Below are 25,557 nucleotides of genomic sequence, written 5' to 3' on the forward strand. Positions count from 1 at the left end.
TTTGGTGGAGCATGCTGGCCTTCCCCCTGCCAGTCTCTCTCTCTCTCTCTCTCTCTCTCTCACATGGTAGTGTTTATTAGAAGCCAAAGCTGATCGTGTCTGAGTGGACGTCACCTTGGGGGAGTAGGTGCCGCATAGTTTCTGCCCTGAAGACACACTGTAGTGAATCCTTCGTACCTGACCTCTGACCCTTTCAGCTCAGTGCCACTTTACTCAGTTATCAACACCCAGTTTGGACAGCCCCTGCCTGAACTCATGCAGCTCGTCTATCTTTCCATCCAGCATATCCATGAACTTCTTCAGCTCGCCCTTCATGTTGCCCTGCTTCTGTTGACTGTCTTCTATGTCCAGCTGAAGACCCTCGATTCTGCCCTCCAGCTCCTTGTTCCTCGTCTCAGCAGTCTGTGGACGGATATTAAGGAAAAACAAAACAATAGTTACAGTACAGCACACGGTGGATACAAGTGAAATCAAATGCACGTCTTAAGAGATGTCAGATGGTTGGATCTTTTGGGCGCATCTTAGCTGAAAAGCCAAAGAGCTTTTTACAGCTGTCAGAAATGAGACTGAAGCATTACAACTCATCATTCAACGCCTTTGCATTGAGTTCAAACAAATGTTTCAGACTAGCAGGCGACACGATTGACACATTAATGCCAAAGATACTATTGAAGGGAGGGTTTAAAATAGGAGTGCTAAATGGGTGTTGGGTCTGCATGACTGTCTCCTCTAGTGGACTCCTGAAACCTGATCTCCACGTGGGGTGTCGTCTTTAAATTAGAGAGGCAACATGACCACATACACAGAGGTAGAGACGGTGGATACATTTTTTTTAAAGAGCTAAAATCACAGGGGAAAAAAACCCCACACATTAACAGTTTTAATTCACCCATTAACTTTTATCTGAATGGACTGGCTGCATTTTCATTTTGGGCCTCATGGATGAATGGAGGTATTCGAGAAATCCCATCGTCTATGCTTCTGCTCAGTTTGGGTGGTTGGCTAGATAAACTCCTGCTGACTGTTGTCACGGTCATTCATCCAGCTGGCTGTTGCAGAAACAAACCGGCCGGTTGAGCTTTGTGAAGCACAAGAACTTCAGGCATGCCACTGTTGGTTTTATTCTCCTCCCTGCCCCGGGCTTGAAAGCCAACACATGCATGACAGCTTGGATGATAAATTCCTGCTCGAAGTCAGTCAGAACAGGGCGGGATGAGCGTCGCCATCAATGCAGCTCATGCCAGACTTGGCACGAATGGGGTGTACAGTCATTCAGCAAGCCTGGCGCTTCTGGTTTCACAGAAAGTCTGATATTACTCATCTGAGACGAGTGAGGAATCGACTTGCCGAACAGGTGCTCTTTGTTACAAGGAGGACGGAAGGGGGTGTGTGAGAATCTTTATTGTTTTTGGCAACAGCAGGTACTCACACCCAACAACACACACACCTACAGAGATGTTACCAGACTCATTAAAGCTCTCAATCTACTACAGCTGTCAGCATAACAAATTAAATCTGCACCACTAATAAACCATGACAGAGATGTAGTAGCTCACAGATAAAGAAGAGGAACCCTTTTCAAAGAAGCAATAATCCACTCAGTGCTGTGCTGGGGATGGACCTTTATTAATAGATACATTAACCACAACGTGCGTTAGTAGACACGTGATGGAAATGTTGCGTCATCAGCCCTCAGGCAGAATGGTGAATAGGAACTCTCATTCTCTACCTCCGTCTGAAAGCGCCGCTCACGCCTCAGAGCCTGCGTGTAACCTCGCTGTGATGGACATCATGCCCTCGCACGTGCTGCGAGCTCTGGCTTTTATACTCTGCTGTACATCGCAACCGAGAGAAAAGTGTTGGGTTTTGTGGGATTCCTGGGTGCTTTAAACGTACCTGCAGCTTTGCAGTGATGCTCTCGCACTCCGCCATGAGCTGAGGGATTATCTCTGCCTGCTTCCTCAGGTTCTCCAACTCCTGGGAAAAATAAATACAGAAACTGGTTATTCGAAAGCCAACGCAACATGAAGGCTGTAATCGGCTTGATTCTCTCTACATTGTTGTCTTAAGAACGTAATAGCTCATTTAACAAAAGAAGCCAAACCTTTCAAATGTTCAAGAAATTGTTCAATATTCTGGGGGGCTCATTTGCTTTCTCGCAGAGTTTGGTGGGAATATTGATACCATTCTCGCGTCAATCTGTTGTGTCTTTATGCTGAGCTAAGCTAAATGCCTTCTGGCTTCAGCTTCACATGTTGTACAGAGGGTGATATCGATTTGCTCATCTAACTCTCAGCAAGAATAAAGAATAACTTACTAACTAATAAATTATATATATTAGTTAACTTAGAACTAATATGTTTAATTTCATTAAAAATCTCAAACTAATCCTTTTAATGTTGTGCAGCAGCTCCATAAGAAACTGTCTTAATAAAATACTAAATTGATATTATTTCAATCAATCTGATCAAAGAGTAAGAAAATAAGTCGTGGACTTGATGCCAGCTTCTCAATACACGGGTTACAGACACATTTCCTGCTTTAAGTGTGCATGTTTGTATTCCACACACACACACACACACACACCCACCCACACAGTTAGTTCACGACTGGCCAGCGCTAGGGTCAACACCACAGTGAATGCTTAATAATTCATAGGCTCGTTTTTAATTGGAGAAGTGGAGCATGTGCATTTCTGGACGGGGGTGAGTCACTCGGCAGATGAGCCTCTGTGGGTCGCCTTCTGGATCAGTGCTCTGCAAACAACGAGACTTCCTTCTGGAGGCCCATCGGTCACTGTTAAGAGCAATATGGCCGATACACAGGACTGTGGAAACACTGAAGCCCCTGAAGGACACGACTCATAATCTTTCAAATATCAGCTCCAGCTATTTGAACTACTTCCTCCCTGTTGTTGTATAAGATATACAGCCCTCTGAGGAAAGATGTATATGTTCTATTAATACTCAGGCCGCCAGGTGCTGAACCAGAATATCCCAGACACACTGTTTACTCTGACAATTTAAAAAGGGTCTTTACGCAGCAGAACGTAAACATCATTATTTTTGCAACACTATAAAAGATTAGTTGATCAATTGATTAGACAATTAACAGACAATTAGCAAAAGAAAATGAATCTGCAACTAATACCGACTAACCCTTTAAGTCATACTTTGCTGTATTTTGCTGCAGAAACAGAAATATAGAAACGCCTTATCAACTATTTTCCGGGAAGTGAATGCGTTTCGTTCATCTTTCATTGATGGGGAAACGGTCACTGTAAAATAAAAAAGGCAGAAACATTGCCATAATTCCGTCCTAATCTGCAGACAGAAACAGCATTTAACCAGCAACGAGCAAAGGTCAAAAGACTGTGTGGCCGTGTGGGGCTCATCCTCATTAGCAATAGCAATAACGGCACAATTAGGCTCAGCTGAGCCGACAGTCAGCTAGTTTGGATTATAGATGACTGAAGCAGTACACATAGGGCGATGCCGCTAATGGAATTTGTGCCACAATTCCCTGCTGCTCTGACTACAGACAAAGTCAGTGGATGCATTACATACCCCCAGTATGACCATGTTCACAGTGGATTTCAAGTGTACCAAAACCAAACTGATATCAAGTAAACTCCTATTAAAAAAAACAAGCAACACAGAAAGTAAGATAAAAGGAAATTGAGAGAAAACTGTGGGGCAGTAGAATGATCTGGGTTTAGCTGGGTAGGTGAAAGTAACAACACCGATCCATATACAACCCAAGATCCCACAAGACCTGATTGTAGGAGGTATAATCACCTCCTGAGGGAGAGGAGTGGTACAGAGTAAGAACAAGAGGTGAAGAGCTTGTGTACGGTGAAGAGACACACTGTGATTTTTGTGATGAAGGGGACTGAGTGAATCATAAACTTCCAGAAAAGACATTGTTATCTCAACAGTGGCCCTGTTGTTGCAAGACGACGTCTCACCTGCTCTTTTTCTTGCAGCTCCGTCTGCAGCTCCTGCACTCGGACAGACAGTTGGGAGTTGTTCTGTTTCTCCTGATCGGCTTCGTTACACTGAACTTCTAGTTCTGCAATCTGCAAAAACAACGAAAAAGAAAAAGTTGTTGTGAAAAGTAGGTCTTGCGAACATTTTCCCATTTTGTTTACCAATAATATTTGTTAAGTTGTATTTGAAGAATCCTAAATATGCTGCATCTTATAAGCGATGTCTTGAAAACTGACAGTAGCAATTAGAGAGACAAAAACAAAACTTGCAGAATGTTACAAAATGAATGACACCAGCTCAGCTGCAGTTATGGCCCGCATTGATTATGAAACTACAAGTATTCTATGTATAACAGACTCTGGTGCAGGAATTGCAGAACTAATAAAATCTATAGTACTCATTCAGATTAAAGAAACTTGCTGGTGGATTCACTTATCCAACGCCATCTGTTCTAGTCAGATTAATTGAAATATTACTACAAAAGAGTGTACTAATTTTGTGACAGTTTGCAGTGCAGTTTTGTTGCTTGTATAAAAAGAGGCAACAGTGCTTCTGCCCAGTCACATTGGCTGCTTGCAGGATCAATATCAATGTTTTTTTGTTTCCGTTATTTCGCTTCCCTCACTGAATTACCTTTTCCCTGAGTGTGTCACTCTCTTCCTTGCAGGCACCAAGTTGTTTCTTCCAGCTCTCTACATTAGCCGAGGACTCCTGCAGTGCGTCCACCAGCCTGGCATTATTTTCTCTTAAAGTCTGCAGCTCCGTTTCCCACTTCTTGGCGTTGGTGTTGCTGTCAGACAGGAGAGACAGAGAAAGATCCAGGAGGAGCGTTATTAATGGAAGAAACATGTAGACTGGTTAGCGCTGAAATGCCTGGGGCTTGTGCCCACTGACATGACACATAATGCTACAAAATCCTTCCAGTCATGACTAGTCCTGATGTGCATAATGCTGTCGAGAGATATTACAAATCATTACATTAAATCAGTGGGAAAAGTCTCAAAAGGTCCAATAAGCTGCTGATATGCTCCGACATACAGTTTGTAATCTTTTCATACCACAGAATGTGCGTTTCTGTCTTATCAATAAGGGCAAAGAGGTGGTGATGTATATTTAGTATGCATCGCTGTTCCCTTCCTTATGCATGGCTGGTTTGAATGCTGCTCTCCATCACATGTGGACAGACTTGCACCGCAGCATTCTGCAGTCCTCGGCTGTGACACATTTACAGAAAACTACATGTCAATGCCTGGCGAAGGCTCGAAGAAGGGGCAGACAAAGCAAATGGTGGACAGACAAGTTGGACAAGTTTAAAGATACATGTATGATGCACTGGTTTGAAACAAATGGTTCTCCTTTACCAAAGTTTTGTTAAGAATCAGTGTTTTAAAAACACACACAATAAAGCTTTATTTCACCGTTTATACAATTTGCTAAGAAGTTTCCTGGAAAGAACTTTCCAATCTGGTACCGATGCTTGAGTTTAGTTGGTTGTCTAAAGACATTTCTTTAACTGAACTTGTCATACATACATTTTATGTTACGTACTAAACAAAATAATCTACAGATTACACTAGCAACATTAGGCTCGGCTGAGCCAACAGTTAGCTTGTTTGGATTATAGATGAGTGAAGCAGTACACATAGGGCGATGCCGCTAATGGAATTTGTGCCACAATTCCCTGCTGCTCTGACTACAGACAAAGTCAGTGGATGCATTACATACCCCCAGTATGACCATGTTCACAGTGGATTTCAAGTGTACCAAAACCAAACTGATATCAAGTAAACTCCTATTAAAAAAAACAAGCAACACAGAAAGTAAGATAAAAGGAAATTGAGAGAAAACTGTCGGGCAGTAGAATGATCTGGGTTTAGCTGGGTAGGTGAAAGTAACAACACCGATCCATACACAACCTGTATGGATAGACACGTTATTTCACAAGTCCATATACTTACTACCAAGTTACATTGTCCTGTCCGTGATCCTTTAATGAATGCATGATTACGTATCAGTTCCTTTAGGAAAATGATTGAGAAGTACTGGTGAATAACATTACCCACACTACTCATGCAGAGATGTTCATTTCATTCTTATTTTCTTGTGCTAGTAAAGTCTGAAGTGTTATCAGGGAAGGTCTGCTAATGGGTCTTTTAAAAAAATGTTTATACCAGAGCCTTTTATCCCATCTGGCGCAAATATGTCAGTAGTTTTTTTTGTTGTGTTACTATCCATTACAAATCATGGCTAAATGTACGTACTGTAGTTTTAGTTGACTCAGATGCCTTCAGGTCATTCAAATCCCATCTGGTGTTTCATGCAATTAGAGATGCACTCAGCATCTGTATTATAAAAAGCCATATAACCAAATGGTGGAGTAGAGCCGCTTCACTTTTTAGATTAGAGCTGATGATTTCTGAGCCCTTGGGAGCCACAATATCCTCCCAGAAGCAATACAATGGAAAGGGAGAACATTTGAGCACAGCTTGGTGCAGAGACAAATAGAAGATAAAAAAGAAGAAATAGCATGAGAGCGATCAGGAGCTGCTGCGAGTTAAAATGATTGTGATGCCCCTTGAAGGGAGTGTCGCTGTAATGTGAGATTATGTGGCATGTGATTATACTATGAAGGTGGAAATACATTTAGAATAATTTCTCCTTCAAGAGGTTGTTCGAAGGTACCCGTGAAAGGAACCTTTACCTCTGTTCTACTGCACTCTTGAGATGTTCGTTCTCAGTCTGCAGCACAGCAGCCTCCGGATCGACATGAGAGATTTTCTCATCATCTGTTCCATTAATGCTGGACGCCTGGTTGGTTGTCGGCGTATCACGTCCAGACTCCTGCTAAGGGACAGAGGGGACGTGTTATGGTTCAGGGGAAGGTTTTGATTTGTCTACCTGCAGCTTTCTAAAAGTTCGGATGGCTTAAAATCCATAAATGTGACTCATAAATCGTGCTCCGACTGTGGAAAAGGGTCCTGGGCTTCTTTTGGTAAAACGCTGTAAACACTGTGGACTTGCCATCTTAAAACTGATGCCAATATGTATTATGTCTTTATGAGTTTGATTCCGGCCATCTGGAGCTACCTCCAATCAATGCGGTTTACTTACTGACAGAACATCAATGGGATATCATTTGTGTTGAACTGAGAAACTTGGGATTGTTTTATGACTCTTACTGGCTTCCTGGTCCTCTTAATTGCTGTGGGGCCTTCCAGGCAGTACGTATCTTAGGATGACCTTTGACCTCTCTTTATGATGATTAACAGTTACATGAATGATTGCTGTTGTGTTGACATGATATTCAACACAAGCCTCATATGCCTGCGTTAAATTCAATATTTGAACATAACTATTTAAATACTTGATCATGCAAGGAACCTTTTCTAAACACAGAATTAGAAACACAACGTCTGATGGTGTTTAAGGGAAAGTAACCAAACTGAAATGTTTTATTGCTCATTTTCTTCTCAGTGTTACCAGTTTTCTCTCTGTAGAGGCCAACGGTGCCTGTAGAGAACAGAGGTGTTGTACTGAATCAGAATTTCAGACAGCAGAGAGAGATATTTTACCTGGGAGTGATTACTCAATGTCTCCACCGTGTCTTGAGATTTGTCCCTTGCTAGCTTTGCCGCTTCTTTTACCTCCTGGAACTTCTCAGAAAACTGTAAAGTTGAGAGAGACGTGAAAGAGCTGATAATACAAACTGAAATGTCAAACGCTCATCGAAAAACATTTTGGGAGATCACAGAGCCAATTATCTAGTGAACTCTGAAATACTTTTCTGATTGATTCATTCCCCCAGCTGGCATCTAAATAATAACACAATTGTGAACATGTGCCCTCCAGTTTTAGGACAAAGACATCAATCAATTGTCTGCCAGCTTTCTGGATGCTTTTTGTGATTTCATGTGATGCTGCTGAAATGTGTCCTCTCACCTTGGCCAGTTGCTGCTCCGAAGCGAAGCCCAGTCCGAACACGGTGTTGGCCCTGCTGTCCGCCCACTGGCCAAACTTCTGCGATGTTTTGGTGAACGTCATGTTGGGCGTGATGGTACTGTTGATAATCACCTGTAAGAACAAACTCATCAATAATTTCCCAGCCCTGGTGGAGATCATTCTGGTAATCATTACACATAATTCCAGCGTGGATGTCAGGTCCATCTGACAGGCATAGTCCCTGTCAAAGATGCCTGCTGTCAAAATTGCGTATCTCGTTCAAGACATAATAAAGAAGGAGCTACAGCATCTGCATTCATGTGATGAATAGTCCTATTGATTTAGCAAAGAACAATCCCCTATTGTAGCTCCATACAGAGTAAATCTGTAACACCCTGCCGATGGCTTTCACCATACTCACACTGTTGTACTACAATTAAAATATGTATCTTTTTTTTCTTTGAATAGTCTATAGTATATTTTGTCTACAAAGCAATCTTTGGAAGTACTCCAGCCACGATGCTGGATGGTGAGTGTCTCACAATGTCTTATGAATCAAAGCATCCATCTTCAATCCACTGACACACTAAGGAGCCGACCATCACGTCCCTCATTGTGTGTTCCATTACAGAAATTATCCTCCAGGTTAACCTCATTCATTGGAAAGCCATTAACACATGAGTATCTAAAGTTGTATTGCTTGCCAATACTCAATAAATAAAAACATTTAAAGATAGATTTACAGAAACAAAACACACACTATGCAGTGATGACCCACTAACCTCTAAGACAGTGGTTCTCAAATGGGGGTATGTGAAGGCACTCCAGGGGGTACGTGAGATTTATTTTAGATATATATTTCAAAAATTCGTGTGTCAAATATAAGTGTATGTTCAGAAACTGAATTTTATATATTCTATATTAAATCAGACACTGATGGCACAGTGCTGTGTATTACATCTTTTTTTTTTTCAACCAAAAAACATATTTCACAAGGGGTACATCAATGAAAAAAATAAGTCCAATTAAAGTCTCCGTGTTGGCTACAGTAGATGTTCACCTGTCGTTGTAGCTATGCAGTAAATCAGCTGGTGGAAAACATCTGCTGCATTTCTAAAATTGGAACCAATGCGCTATGCAGCGACAGTAGAAACCAAGAGATTCGTAAAGACTATTTCAGCCGGACCATACTGCCTCAAATTGTGTGCGTTTACTGCATCACTGAAGCTGTAAACGTGTCTAATCAATATATGAATGGGTAGACGTAAACTCCTTCTGTGCATTTACACAAACCCGATCACACTACCAAGAGACAAGACAACTTAAAACAGAGCACATGCAAATCACCCCAACAATTAAGAAACAATAGAAGACAGCGTAATCACAGTGTAGCCCTTGTTTCATAGCAACATAGCTCTGATCACAGGATTCGAGAATACAAATTGCTGACAGACTTGTGTCTTTTTCTACGCCCCCACTGTCTCCATCTCCATCTCTTCAGTGGCTGAGGTGTTACAACACCGTACACTGCATCATTACTGGACACATATACCCAAAAAGCAGAGACTGAGCCAACAGAAAAAAGAATGAGGACACTAGCAGGCAGGCAATGCCCTCTCAGACGTTTCTGACCCATACAGAACAATGCTAATGGATCCTGAGTAGAGAGATAACTGCACATACACAGAAAATGCCTTCATCAGTGTCATATACGGCAACGATTACAGTCACAGCCTCCGATTCAGGCTTTATTCCCGCATCAAGGGTTTTTAAGGAGAGTGGCAAAAAGCCACGGTGCCGGTAATCTGATTTTGAAAGGCATCACTGTTTAAGAGGCGTCCTCAAAACAGGCTACCTAATTTCTCTTGAAAGGGAACCTGAGCAAAGCCGGAACAGTGTGAATATTTAACTGAGCTCATCGCGTTGGCTCGAAGAGAAGTGTTCAGATTAGATGAAACTTTAATGATCATTGTGAGGGAAACTGGGCTGTTGCTGCAGAATGAAGCAAAACAAAACGAAAGGAACCAATGAGGTAACACACATAACTAACCTGTTAAATGAAGAAATGTATAACTCAAAAATACATGGTTTCCTTTTGAAAACCTGGATAACTTTGTATGTACCATATGTCATCAGCCAATTAGAGTCTAAATGTCTTCTCAGTTTCATCTCCTTGGTCTGTTAGAAACCCCGTCAGAGCCTCCTCTACAGATCATGTTCAGAACTTCAGCTTGAAGTTGTACCTCTTCAAAAGGTGACAACTAACTCGTCAAATTCAACTTAACATGGAACTGACGTAGTTAACCTCCGGTCCCTTGTTTAGCTGATGTGCCTGAGCTGCTAGATGTTATGATGTGTAACTGGTTCTTGATTTAAGAATAGGGAATTTCAAAATCAGTTAAATTGGTCAAATGAGACAAGATCAGCCTGTTTTTCCCTCTATTACCTTTAGGTGGAAAGGAAGAGTAAACCAACACTGAGTCACTGAGCCTGCTTCTGTTTGTGGCGTGTAACAGGATAACGAGCTGCATGGGCCTGAAACCACAGAGACCTAAAGCCTGCATCAGAGTCCTGCTTTGAACGTCTGAAGCTCACTCGTGTCTCACAACAGCAGACCAAAACACAATGTTATCAATGATTGACCTCATTATTTCTAATTCATTGTGATGCAAAGTTCCTTTGACATATATAAAGAGTTTTCATTTGATGGAAACTAATTAAGTTAATTAATAAACTACTTAATTGATAGAAAAGTAGAACCATTTAGAAGATTTTCTTAAGTGGACTAAACCATAAACCCTATATAAGAAGTGGATGTAGTTATCATTATGCCATTGGTTTGTAGACTACGGTTTTGAAGCCTCAAATTTGGCATTTTGCCAATCAGCATATTGGTTGTTTGCAACCAGAAGTGATGGAGAGGGTGGAGCTTCAGTAGAACTCAATGCTGGATGACACCAAAACCAAAACTATATGAAAGGGTTAAAGTTTTAAAATGAAAACACTGACAACTTCCACACCGACCTGTCAATCACAAGGAAGACACGCCCTAAAACATATCCTGCTTTATGGTCCATTTCACTCTAAATGGACCATCATGCTGTATTGAAGAAGAATGGAAACGAGTGGCTGATACCATAAACTCATACAATGTTTACTGAGTAAATAAATCAAGTGAGAAGTAGGGTAATTTTGTTATAAACTTCTATACAATCAGACTTCATTTGCAACCAGAGAAGTTGCTCCTTGATAGCCATTAATAGGAACGCAAGTTTAAAGGAAACTGCATTGGCTTCACTTTTCATACCCGCAGGACAAAAACAAGCCATAATGCAAAGCCATTAATTGATTAATCGTTACATTAATTCAACTTGATATTGAAGTCAACCATATCGCACAAGCCTTATGCATAACAAATATTTAAACAGCTTATTGATCCTGTGTTATGTATGAACACCTAGAACAGAATCAGCACAGTATCAACAGACTCTCAACTTACAGATGTAAGTTAATATACAAGACTACCTGGTTGTCCCCATCTTTGTGGGCCTGTGACTCATCTATGAGTGTACAATGAGTTAGCAAGCGAGTGAGAGTAGGAGGGTGAGAAAGAGGGAGGTAGAGCGGAGTGACACTAGCAGCTGTGCCGGGTTGCGGATCGAGTGGCACGGGAGGCACGGAGCGAAGCTGGAGTGGCCAATGGCCCGAGGATCAGTGAGAAACTTAGACAGCCAGGAGGTTATAGGAGACATCTTCCTCGGGTGATTATGTATCTGCAAAGTGCACAGAATCTGCAAAGTCAGGAAAAAAATTTAAAGATGTAGAGCGTGGAAGTCTGTGCAAGGGAAAGAGCTTTGACCACTTGTCAAGCACCAATGGACGGTGGCTTTTTTTTGTAAGATGGCAGAAACTTAAATATCTTTGTTGTTATCTAAAGAGCACATGTGACTCCACAAAAATGAGTTTTGATACTCTGAAATATGTTACTGTTCTCGTTTAGTGTGCTTGCTCATAACATTGGAGTAGCTCTCTAATTTGCACAATAATTTGACAACCATGTTAGACAGTGAGTTGCAGCTGAATCTGTGGCATATTGCCTGGTTTATGAAGGATATGTCAAATTAATGGTGACAGATGGGCAGCGATGACGGTCATGGTGATGATGAACAGGCGGAACTGGCAGCCAAGGAAAGACGACGGTCCCCGTGTCCTCTCATCAAAGCAGACAGCAAAATGGAAACGTGGGATTGCCTATCAAGCTGAGGTGTGATGTAGATGAAGTGAAATCTTAAATATGCGTGTGTGTCTGCCAGACACTTTAATGACCTGATGCATTTCATCTCATCATATATTAAGCACTGCAAAAACACGCTGTTACGCAGGTTAGGTTTCTGAGGGAGGAGCGAGGTTAACTTAGTTCAAGTCAGGTGTGCGGCACCACACTAAGATCTTAAAGTGAAGGCTGTGTCATGCATACACTTGTGAAGATTTACCGACTAACGTACTCAGCAAGCCCCCTATGCTTTGGAAGGAGCCACATTTAAAAGTGAGAAATTATGTGGGGATTTTTTTTATCATCATTACATTACATTTGGAACTAAAGGCTGGAACTTGCTCCTCCACAGACGAAGAGATGCACAGGTCATGTGAATATGAAGGTGTTGAAGAAGTTGGCTCAATCAGGGTGTGAAGGTCATTGATCTACGGTCACTATGAGGCGGTAGGCTGATGAACAGCATCCTTTAATAAGTTAATAAATACATATGCTTTTGATGACAGTCGTGTTTTTTTAAAATGTTGTTCTCTTTTTTTACAATACTTGACTTCCCGATGTTGAGATTCACTTTAGCTTATATACCAGTTTTGGTGAGAGTGCACTATAATGGATGATTGTTTTGGGACTTGTATCAACCCAGTGCATTCTCTCATCATGATGGCTGGGGATACAGTAAAGTACCCAATTAAACTAGATTTTAATGATTCATCCAAACTCCAGGGGCACATGAAGCAAGGCAGACATGTTCCTTTCATCCCCAGTGGAAATAATGCTTTTACATGGTGGAAATGAAACTTGTTGACACCCAGGTAGAGAATCTATATGGTGTAATTTGGGTGCAGCCACAATGTTATAGGGGAGCAAGGTAGTGGTTATCTTCACCATCATCGTCACCTCCAGCACCAACCTACAGGAAATTGCTTGTTAGTTGTAATATTGACATTTACATGAAACTAGTTACAAACTGACACCTGGCACATTTAACAAGCTCAGTTAGAGGAATTACAATTATTATTGTTGGAGGCGCCTCTTCTAGCTCACCAGGCTGTGTTTGGTACATGAGCCAACATGTACATGTTGGACACTACTAGTAAGAAATACGATTTAAAAAGGGAGACTCGGATGTTAGAGAAAAAAAACACGAGGCAAAAAGCTTAGAAGATATTAGGTTAGCTCGGAAAATAATCATACTTGGAATAATTCATAAAGTACGCAAGAACCCCTCACTGTGTTGTCAGAGGGTACATCGCTGCATGAGAAGTACAATTCAGGAGGAGCACGAGTCAAAAGTGCTGATGTGCTCCTCTACTTGCAATATCATCATCAGCGAGTTGCCCTGCCATCACGGATGGATGAATAGAAGCTGACGCTCTGTCACAGTTACTGTGTACAGCAGCACAGACTATTCTTCTAGACAGACCTGTCTCATAACACACAATATATTTAACATGCATTTGATATGACTCAACATTTCCTCGCTTTCGGTTACTTTGCTCATACCAACATCACTTTGACTCGTCTCTCCAAATTATACCGACTTAACGTTATATTTAATACATGGTAATCTTCATAGCTCACATATAGCTGCTGCATGCAGACATTATATGACACGTACTGCTCTGTTACTCAAGGTTACAGGAGAGTATGTGCCATACACACACACACACACACGGTTCATTGTTTCTGCTATTTTCTTGATTTTATGAATTCTTTATAATATCATTATTACTTCATGCTTTTGCAAGATTGTCATTGTTACACTCATAACAATAAAGAATATTCAATTGAGTAGAGAGACACGAGAAGGGGGAGGATGACAGGAATCGGAGAGAAGATGATGTACACACATACGATTTAAGATATCTTTCTTACAAAGAAAACAGACTTTTTTTTAAATAAAGATAAAACATGCAGTATTGACAGCGCTGAAGCTGCATAAGTGCTGCTTGATGACATAACAGATTAGAGTCTTGCCTCTGGTTTCTAGCTGTGGGAAGAGAGCTATTTTCAAGCCAACGCATTTTTAAATCAACAATGTTATGCAGGAATAGAGAAAGAATGCATTTTATTTTATTGTAAAGAATACTTTGTACAGGAAAATGGGTCCCTAATCTAAGATCTCATCTGCCGTTTGCACCCATGTGTCTCTTTTAAGAAGTGATATCCGATGCAACAGCAGAAAATGCTTGCTATGCAAATACTCTACATTCACATGAGACCCACCCTTCAGCTGTGGGTTGGTAATCCCAACACTGAACCCAACAGACCTTTCACCCAAGCGGTGCATGGTAAAAAGAAGGGATTAAAACAGCGGTCAACCCGCCTGGTCTCTAAAGTGGCTCTGCAGTAATCTGTGTGGTTTGAGATTGTGCGAAAGGTGACAATGTCTACGACGGGATAGCGCTGTCACAACTCTCCTCTGGCTTTCACACAGATAAGTATCTGATCGCCATGGAAACACATAATCTACTCTTTCAGTTAGCGGAGGGAGAAGGTGTGAAGGTACACGGGCAGACTCACAGGTTGTCTGATCACCCGCAGGATTTAATCTCAACATCATTCTCGTGTGAAGACTAGTCACATCTTCAGGGAAATGGGCTGTATGTTCACTGATGTTATGTAACCGAGCGACTCACATGGGTGAAACTGAATTTAAAAGAAAAACATGCAATCAGGTCAAAGATCTGTGCAGAGGGATTTGACTGGAAAAAATAAGCGCTATTTAAAAGCTCTTTGGTCCTTAAAGGATGACAACTGTCGGACGATTGTTGATGACCGTAAATTACAGATACCGGTAATTTAGTTTAATTGCAACACAACAGGTGTGCAGCTCTGGCCTGTTTATTAAAGGGGCTTTAATCCTACCTACATGTTATGTTTCTGTGCTGAACTATTAACATATTTGTATGCCTTACATACATGCATATCCATCTTAAAAGACACAAATTTAGCGAAGGTGGTAGGCTAAATCATATTTAAAGTGATGCCCTGTGAGCCTGGACATGAATATGTGTTTAAAATCTGAGATCAAATACTTATATCATGTGTGGCGTCTATGATCTAATATCTTTATTATTATTATTAATAGTTGTGCTTCTTAATACATACAGCACATGCTCACAATGCATAACGTATTTCTTTCAGGTGTTGCTGCTCCGGCACCAATTCTCCTGCGTTGGAATTACTTTAATCTTTTATGATAAACATTTATATTAGTGAAATTATCTTTTAGCGACTTTTAGTTCATCGAAAAGATGGTCACCAGATTAATCAACACTGAGACCAATTATGAATTGCTGCACTCGCTCAAATCATGATTCAAAGCAGAAGTAAAACCGAAGACAATGTGCTGGTGTCATCGGCATACTTTCAGCGGGGAGCGAAGCAGATACCACCCACATCGCAACCATACGACGGCTGCAGAGCTTTCCTTTCAGTTGTTGTCTGACACATAGGAAGAGTTTGGTCTCATGTAGTGCATGATGGGAGAACACAACAACAGTTTGATTATGTTATGTTTCATTTTGAATATATCCTTATTTATATCATGATATTGATTTAATTACATTTTACTGAGTCAGATGTTTGGAGGGAAAACAGGAAGCTATATATGACCAGAGATATGCAGGAGAGCACAGAAATATGAAATGGAAAGCAGTTAAGTGGGAGCAGCAGATGTCAAATTTATACAATTTTTAATTCTATTCTGTGTTTGAGTGCTTTTCCTCAGACTCAACTGTCTCTCCTGAGAGCAGTTAAATGTTCCCCACCATCTCTTTCTCAGACAGACACACAGACAGATACACAGAGAGACACACAGAGACACACACCTTGGATCCATCCACGCTGATGATGCGGTAGCTGTTGCGCGTGCTGTCGTAGAAATAGGAGACGGTGACGGCCTGCTTGCTGGCAGGGACCCAGTTCTTCTTGGTGGTTGGGTCAATTTGGAAGACATGGGCCCTGGTGGTGTAGATCGGCTGCTCCCTGGAGAGCAGAGGACAGAGCAGAAGGACGACATGAGGATTGGACCACTGCAGATAGGATCCACAATATGCAGAGTCCTGAGAGTCAGACAGACAAACCAAAGCCAGTTTGCACATCAACACGACCTCCCCTCAGTAACACATAACCAAGTGTGTGCGTGTGTGTGTGTGTGTGAGAGACTGTGCACTGGTGTGTATGTGTATGCACTCACATCTATCGACCAATGGTAGATTTCCCTTGGGCACCAAATACATTCGAGATAATTGTCTACTTAACACAAGTCAAACAAGAGAAGACTCACAGTTGACTTGTAACAAAAGAGGAAAAACATAACAAACAAACATCTCTAAGTAAAGTATGTCAGAACAATTTGTCTGACGCACACAGCCCCATTTGAAATAATTACTTCACAATGCTTCTCTTCTCTTTAGAAGCAGTCTGTAAATATGTTTGTTCAACTTCGGAAAAATATTTTTGCACATCAGCCATTAACCGTTTCAGCAATGTTTTACCGTTGGCCAAACTACAACTATATTGGGAAACCTTGTGAACACGACTTCCACCCGTCATGAAACAATAAGTCAATTAAGACTCCACTGAACTTCTAAGACATGTCACAAACCAGTTGTAGCCAGCATACACATTGATATTCATATATGTCTGGTACATTTATCTGATCAAAATCCAGTATTGAACCTTCTTACTGAATGAACATCATTCCAAGTCCTTTATACAATAAATAGTTTTCACATTAGTTAAAAAAAAAAAAGAAGCTTCAAATCTGGGTATTTTGCAAACATCTTTACCAAATCCAAAATGGCCTTAGCTTTCAAGGCCCACTCCAACAAAGACCATAATGGGGGGGAGGGGATAGTTCAATATCACGTCATCTCCTTGAGAGCGAGAAGCAATCTGCCTCACGGCAATGAGCAGCTCGCTGCCCGTGAGATTCAGAAGAGCATCGACATGCTGATGAAGGAGCAGAAAGCCCGTTAAACTTGAATGACTGCACGCTGAAAGAAATACCATGGAAATGTTTCTCCTCGTTATGGCATTCACAAACGCAGATATCTCTCTCGCTCGATAACACACATACAGGCACGCAAATAACTTAGCCCGACTGGGATGTTGTGTTGAAAGAGAAATATGTTCAGAAAGTCCTCTTTTCCTCCATCTATGTGCTCCACTTAAGGCATTAAAGCAAATGTCGTACCATACAGGCATCTTTACACTTGCTTTACTGGTATAGTGTACAATTATGCAGGTGAGACTATTTATTTATATTGACGTTTTATCCAATCTACAGAAATGTCACAAGGCTGCTCTTTATACCAGCTATTCGGTTAGTTTTAAATCATATTTGCAAAACATATGTACACTTTATTACCGTGAGACATTTTAAAGAATTTACTGTCATACTTTTCTTGCTTAACCAGTTTCAACCGCAGCTCCATCCAAGAATATTTCTAGAATGTTGTCCTGCAGCTTGAGGTCAAACTAATAGTACACTCACATTGGTTTCATACACCACTGCTGCAAGTGAAGAACATGCTGCTGCTTCACAGGGACTGGACCCAGCAAGTTTACAATGTCCACTGGAGGTTCTCATTTTGAAAAGGGGAGTGAAGGTGGTTGTGATGCTTCCAAGAGCGAGGAATAATTAGGTGGAGTGGCTGGATGAGAGCGATCAGAGGACACCTCAAGAGCTCAATAATGGATGCAGATGAAGAACATGGGGGAGACAGATGGGAAGTACTTATCCTGCCAGTCAAAATGTGAAAGTGCAAAGTTTACTGGGCACTGACTGCCTCGCACTTATCCTTGTGGCCTACTTGAATACGTTGGTATATCACTTCTGTGTTTCTCTGAGTCTTCTTCCATTTTGTTGGTTTTTCCTGGCATCTTCTGCACGTCCACTGGGCCCAATATCTTATTTTTCTTAAAAATATGTTCTTGGATGTCCGTTCTAGTCTTCTCCAAAAACCAAAGTGCATGTGAATGGATATAAAATGTATAAAAAGGTGCAACACAGCCACTGTCACCGTCAGGATGGTTTGCAATTGGCTTACGGAGAAGATTTGTGTGTAAACGCCAGTAAAGTTGTCACTGATGACCACTGCACAGGGTCTTCCCACCTGGTTACAAACATGGTCCCTCCCAGGAGAGAGCTTTTCATTGTAGAAATCCTGATCCTCTATCCTCATTCTTCAATGTGTTTTCCCTTCATGGCCTGCCATTTACTTTAATGACATGGAGGATTTCAGTTAAATGTGTGAAGGGGGAACAAGGTTGTGGAACTGGACACAGTGGCACAGCCACACTTTGCTTGGTGGGGTAGAAAAAAAGAAAAGAAAAGATCATTCAGGCACAGCAAAAAACATTAAAAAAAATAAAAAAAAGTAATATTTATAAAGAGTACAGGGTAAAAAAATAAGCCTAAATAAAAATCACTTGAGAGCATGTTCTTAAAAAGGTCACTTCATAATGATTCTTACAAATAACAAAAAGCTATCATGTCGGCCAGACTAGAGGTTTCATTAACAGGGTACAGATGGGGCCATTGTTGTTGTAATGCTATACAGTAACTGGCAAAAGCAAGTTGTCAAGAAAGTAAGTCACTTCAGTATTACTTCATTGGACAATGATAAAGGTCCCGGTGAACATAATGTCGGAGAAACAGGCAGGCGAGCGGCGATAATTCATGAGCTAATAAAGCTTTTACTTTCATTGGGATTATGGTTCTCACAGAAATGAAAGCCTAATAAATTCACTGTCCTTTTTAAGCCTAATCTCAATTTGCATCTGCTTTGGTAACAACAAAAACCCATTATACAGATCACTGTTGTCGCTTTATATACACACACACACACACACGCACGCACGCTGACCTTTGCAGCGACAGTGACTGGAGCCAGCTCACACTGGCAGGGGAAGTGAAAGGCCACTGCTGAACACATGGATGGACTCAAACAACTGTTGGTGGAATCCAGTGATCTGCTTTTCTGAGATAAAAAGCATTAGGTTGATTGATTTAACTGGATAAAAAAAAATAAAAAAGACGACCACATTTGGGACTTTGTGACCACTGCATTTTGTCTTTTGCTGACTGTCGGGTGCTCTGTCCCCATCTGCTGCTTTAAATAATTTACAGGTAGTGTGTGTGTGTGTGAGTGTGAGTGTGAGTGTGAGTGTGAGAGAGAGAGAGAGAGAGAGAGAGAGAGAGAGAGAGAGAGAAGGTTTGAGCAAGTGCTGCACTGTCAATGCCTACATACACCTACGCACCCACACAGAATAAATTAAAACGTCAAACTGTACAAGTATGAACAGTTTAACATGAATCCATTTCACACACAAAAAAGTTAAGACAACCGGCAACTATAGTTTCAATTCTGAGGAAGAAAAGTGTTGCAAAACGCTGCCGTGTCTAAATAATTGCACGACAATAACTCCGAGCAGCAATATTGTGAGTGATGCATCACTAAGCCCATTGCCTGTGGTTCTCTTAAATCCTTTTAAATGTTTGATTTATCACCACCTGTGTTTTACCCAAACCCTGTGCTCTCCAGAGATTAAGTGAAGTTTGCTCAGAGAGGGATAATCCTGTTTAAAGACGACGTTTTAATATGATGCGGGATGACAGAGAGAAAGTATGAACAACAGCAGGCGGCTTCCATCTTTGACTAAGAGTTTGGATGGTGACTTTAATGCGAGGGGTTGTGGACACGTTGCATTCGTGCTCTGCTGCAGACGAATAATTCAGGTACGTTTGTTTTGTTGTTGAGAAAACGGCCTCTTCCAGATTCCTGAGTGTAAGAATTCACTCCAGGCTCAATCCCCAAACAAACTGTCTCCATCGATCACAGACATTTACCAGCCAAATAAAAGTGACACATGTCATCTGTTTTAGCTTATTGATCAGGTAGTCAAACAGGCCACACACACACACACACACACACACACACACACACACACACACACACACACACACACACACACACACACACACACACACACACACACACACACACACACACACACACACACACACACACACACACACACACACACACACACACACACACACACACACACACACACACACACACACACACACACACACACACACACACACACACACACACACACACACACACACACACACACACACACACACACACACACACACACACACACACACACACACACACACACACACACACACACACACACACACACACACACACACACACACACACACACACACAAAGATATGAAGGAGCCTGTAACGCTTTAAAAGGAACTCTTCATTATTGAGACAACATTACTTTCCCTTTGAATCCTTCAGAGGCAAAAGCAATAAGCTGGACAGACACTTTCAGTTAAATGCAGCACATTATTGCCGCCACTATATCACCACTTCAGAATGGCCAACTTCCCCGATGGCCAAGTTGTATCAATAGGGCAGACTCTACAAAATCATCAGGCGACATCAAATACTTCACATAATATTACAAACAAAACATGTATGAAATACTTTCCTTGAATCCAAGTAGCCTGACTACTTCAAAGAATCTAAGTGACGAACGCTGCATTACTCACCTGGTCAAATATCTCCAGTACATTAGGGGGAGGAATACCGAGTTAGAGTACTTAATCATCCTCACCTTCTCAGCAATAAACTAAGTTACAATTGGCTTTTATTATTTGCACCAAATAATAAAAGAACATCTTATCCCAAATCTTTCAGAGGGAGAAAATGAGAAATCTGAAAAGCGTCACGGCCACAAGGTGCACTGATCTGGTGACTTTGGCTATATAAACATAGCAAATTAGTGCAGCATCCAGTAGTGGCCATAACATAAGATGGAATATCTTGGATTCTTCATTAGCTGGTGTACTATTGCTCCTATCAGATGAACACAGTTGAGGCTCCGTCACAGAGCTCCCTCATTAGTGAGAGCCGTGTTTTGTCTGAGTGAATGAGCAAAGTAGCTCCGTGGGATCATCACTACAACACCACCTGGGCTTTTATCACAATAAACACCAATAAGCTCTACTAATGAGGTCAGAAAAGGCAGGTTTGTCTAAAGTAGTGCGCAGTAACCTGGACTGCAAGATCCCTGCTGAGTGAGACGAATATTTAATACTGAGAGCAGTAAGCGGTTAAAAGAGAACGACGATAGCTCCACATAATGCTGTTATCTTCTTTCCTGACTTTTACATAAAACTTTGGTCTTAACAGCAACTCAATGTGAATATCTTTATTGTGAGTATTTTTCATCTATTCAAAGGCTGGTTTAAAAAGGTGCAGTACAGAGAACAACAACAATAGTACTGCATTTTGGTTTGTTTTAATGTCTTTCATTGAGACCTTTGTACATTTTTTTACAGATTGTTATTTTACTAAAATGTCTGCCGTTACCAGAATTACTGATTTCCAACAAACCAAATAGGACATATAATCCATGTGTGTCTCACTGTTGTACGTATCCTTTTTCATGACTGCTTTTCTTAATGATTTTAAATGTTCTTCAATAACAATCTTATTTACGTTACAGTGATATTGATCCCTTTTTTAAAATGTTGTTTAGCTTCATTCTGTGGCAGAAAAACATTTGCCCTTTTATTGCATTTAATATAGTGCTTGAAAGATTACACGATAAATCAGTTAGTTGACTGATTTTAATCAACAACAATTTTGATTACTGATGCACTTCAGCAATTGATCAAGCAAACATGTCAAACATTTGCTGCTTTATGTGATGGGATATTTTCCAGACTAAACCAGTGCGTTTAGCTGGCAGAAACTTAATATGTTGAGAGTTGTGAGCAGTTCAACAGCAAAGTGTATTAAATGATATATTGTATTATACTTTAAAATGTGTAAGACAATTTTAATCTTGCCGTCCGTTTCAAATAGATTTTTGTTGTCACCGTTTAGAATCTATAAAAGAGATTCATTATTATACCGATGTTTTGGCAGCATACAGTATACTGAACTGCACCTCATAACAATACAGTTCAACTGATAGAAGGACAGAATCTCATGCAACAAAGACAGCAGGCCAGATTCAAACCAGCAACCGCAGCAGATCCTCCTCCACCACATGCTCAGTGTTTGACTGTATCGGCTCACTATAGGATGCAGAGCAGAGCCCAACATAATCTGAGCGCTCCGAGGAAAAGGAAGTCTCCACAGAAGCGCAGCATGGCAGCAGATGGCCTCCTAGGCCTGAACCATCTGGAAAAGAGACGTCCAATCCGCCGTCAGTATGGCCCCTTTCATTTACCCATGATTCTTAAAAAAACGCAAGACCTGATCCGGCTCCCTCCTACACCTCTACAAGCCTCCCCTCAGGTCTTCAACCAGATAGGAGACACACACTCTGACCAGGCTTACAGTCCTCTTCCTGCTTGGGCAGCCAAGAGACCCACCACCGCGTCACATGCCACAGCCTAATCAATGAGTGTTAAGCCTTTAGCCGTCACTCTCTGGCCAGCCAGCAGATTATCATCTATCCGTGCGTTACTGCTGCTCCCCACATGGCTTATTTGAAATAGCAACACGCTGATTGCATTGCTGTCGGAGAGACTTCTTACTCATTAGGAAAGGGCTTTCGGGCAATCTGAGATGTAGCACTTAAACTGGGAAACTGTACTTAAAAATCACTTTCTTTCCTACTGTTATTATCAGCATTTCTTCCACCTCTTTATTTATTGGGTACGCTGCACATATACAATATTATAATTTGGGCTAATCCATACAGTATTGTGCTTTACAAACCATGTGGAAATGATTTGATCAATAACAAATGTGTCAAGGTCAACAGGGTCCTGATGGAGCCCATGACCAAGGACCTTGGAAGTGGATAAAAGAAGATGGATACTGGGGTTGTTAATGTGTGTGTTGTGTGACTCAGTTAATATTCAACTCCATTTAGGACCAGAGAGCAGGGACACAGTTACACCTAAAAATATGACAAACGATGTCTTGTTCTGACAGCCAAACACACAAACTCACTTTTATTTATAATAATTATTGACACATTGTATCATTACCAAATCAGGATGTAATTTATTGCACATGAACTCAATCTTGATTTTCACTTCTGTTTACTCTCAGCTTCTCAATATTGAGAATGTTTCTTTCATTTACTTATTTAATGATGAGCTTTTTACCCCCTTTTTCTCTTTATTAAAGATTAAAAGAGACTGAAAAAACAACTAACCTATAATTAAAATTATTGTTAGTTGCTGCCGAAGAAAGTATTAGTTGATGAACTAGTCAGTCAACTGAAAACATGAAATGGCAAAAATGTATTAATTGTTTAAGTGATTTCTCAACTAAAAATGCAAAATATCTGCTGATTCCAGCTTCAAATCAGTTTGTGACCCTGAACACAGGCTCAAGATGAAATGTCCTGGGAGCTATTTGCGACCGCCTTTCCAAAAATTCCATTGTAAAATGATACTACTGGTTGGCACTGACTGAAACCACAGAGCCGGACAAAAGGAAACTTATTGCCTTTTATTTGCCAGTAGGTGCGACCTCCTGTCTTGCTGCTGCTGGTCCACTGGGACAGTTTTTCATGAAATACCACCGACTCCTCTAACTTTCAAGCCTGCTGGGTGAGTATAAACTCCTGAGCAGATGTCAAGACTGATGAACTGGTTTCTTACATTGGAAAAAAACATGTCTGATCTGTAGAAAAAATCTCTGTGGAAATCACTGAACATTAATGCTGCTTATTATTCACATCTTGCCTGTTTCTGTTTTTGTTGCCGTTTTGTTTTACCATAAATCAAGGTTCCTTAATGTCGCAAATTGAAGCATTTATAAAGTTTACATATAGGTTTGATTCTAAAATAAATTGAATTACACTGACATTATTGCAATTTTTAAGCCAAGCAGACAGGAGTAGGTAATCCAGAAATAAATAATTAAGAATATATGCAATATTTGTAGATTTTAAGCGAGCTAGTGATTGCATAACTATGGCATTGAGTCAACATTCACCACAGCAGACTATGAAGGCAAAAATTTGCACTCTAAACACCACACACACAGTGTTGACTGCCATCTCCGTATCATGAACCTGTCAAACCCATATTCCTCAAGAAAGATAAGGAGGCGCGGAAGTATAATAAATAAGACCATAATTAGAAATATCTCTCACACACCAAATAAAAAAATATGTATAAAATCACACAGATCGCAAAGATAGTCCCCTCTTAAATTGCCAACATTGCCCAATAATTTGGCTCGTACATCGGGGTGTCTCTCTCTGTGTGTGTGTGTGTGTGTGTGTGTGTGTGTGTGTGTGTGTGTGTGTGTGTGTGTGTGTGTGTGTGTGTGTGTGTGTGTTATATATTTCTACACACATAACATCACAGTCCGTGCAGGTGTAACGAGCAGGGGGCTCTGGAGGGCAGCGCTCTCTGGATTACTCACCCCATTGCCGCGGACTTGAGGAACAACTCCTTTTAAATAAATAGGCTCTATTGCCCGCGGGGGTTGAGAGGAAAATTGTGTTTTTTAAACCGCAGTCAAAGTCCACCGATGATTAGCGGTCCAAAGAGTCCACCAGCTTCGAACAAGTCCTCTTGCTGCCGACAGACAGCTGAAATATGAGAGCACTTCTTCGCAAACTCGATTCACCGGGTTGTCAGGCTCTCTCTCTCCAGCTCTCTCTCTAGCTCTCTCTCTAGCTCTCTCTCTCTCTCTCCCCCTCTCTCTCTCTCTCTGTCACAGAACCGTAGTCATTTCAGGAAGTTTCTTCTCTCTGCTTGTTTGGGTGTCCTCTTCAGGTATGCGACAAAATATATCACGCGTCCGAACGGTCCCTTCCTTGCCGTTGTGACGCTCGGCGCTGGTTGAATTAAGTTACAAATGTTCGCAGAGTTTCTATCTCCCCCAACGGGATTGTGAAAGGGCAGCAGCAGCGACACGGAGCGGCGTGCAGCAGCGACACGGAGCGGCGTGCGCCTGCTCACGCTTCGGCCCGGAGACACCCACACTTTAAACCTGTGCTATATGCGGTTCGTGACCGCAGTTTCAGTACAAACTCTGTTCCGAAACCACGATTTAATTTACACTGACATTAACATGCTGTGAAAAAAGAACCGACAAGTATGGCTGAATTAAAGTGCACTTACATGTTCTAGTTGAAGGACAACGATGGCTTTTCAGCAGTTGTCACTTTCTCCTCAATTAAGCGGTGTAATGTTAACGGTGGACGCGAATTTTAATGAGCTCATTAACGTCTCCAGGTCCAACTGTGTCTTAATAACTTCGTTTTAAGGTGAACAGACTTTAAGCAACTTGATACTGACCGTTGGTCCTGTTTCTAACTTGCAGGTGACAGC

At 41.2% G+C, this 25,557-nt stretch overlaps 1 protein-coding gene across 3 annotated transcripts; it reads right to left on the bottom strand.

Annotated features, from left to right (window-relative positions):
* Positions 1-25,538, bottom strand: homer2 (homer scaffold protein 2). Of its 3 annotated transcripts, none has more exons than XM_034529280.1 (9): positions 25,348-25,538; positions 16,035-16,191; positions 7,929-8,060; positions 7,562-7,654; positions 6,691-6,833; positions 4,623-4,779; positions 3,968-4,078; positions 1,897-1,977; positions 1-402 (listed from the first exon to the last, which is right to left on the bottom strand). In XM_034529280.1, coding segments are annotated over exons 1-9 (1,065 nt in total). In that variant the 5' UTR covers positions 25,350-25,538; the 3' UTR covers positions 1-213. The 3 variants fall into 3 exon arrangements, with proteins under 3 accessions (XP_034385171.1, XP_034385170.1, XP_034385169.1); XM_034529279.1 differs by lacking the exon at positions 25,348-25,538 and adding an exon at positions 24,644-25,292 and having other exon boundaries at positions 6,691-6,830; XM_034529278.1 differs by lacking the exon at positions 25,348-25,538 and adding an exon at positions 24,644-25,292.
* Between the last annotated feature and the right edge of the window lie 19 nt (positions 25,539-25,557).

The sequence above is a fragment of the Cyclopterus lumpus genome, chromosome 3, assembly GCF_009769545.1.
Source record: "Cyclopterus lumpus isolate fCycLum1 chromosome 3, fCycLum1.pri, whole genome shotgun sequence".
NCBI classification, from domain to species: domain Eukaryota; kingdom Metazoa; phylum Chordata; class Actinopteri; order Perciformes; family Cyclopteridae; genus Cyclopterus; species Cyclopterus lumpus.

Coding starts and splice junctions, on each gene's coding strand:
- homer2 (XM_034529278.1), bottom strand. Junction 4,780..6,690: donor AAGAGTGCAGTAGAACAGAG/GTAAAGGTTCCT, acceptor CCTGTCTGACAG/CAACACCAACGCCAAGAAGT. Junction 1,978..3,967: donor AGCTGCAAGAAAAAGAGCAG/GTGAGACGTCGT, acceptor TATTTTTCCCAG/GAGTTGGAGAACCTGAGGAA.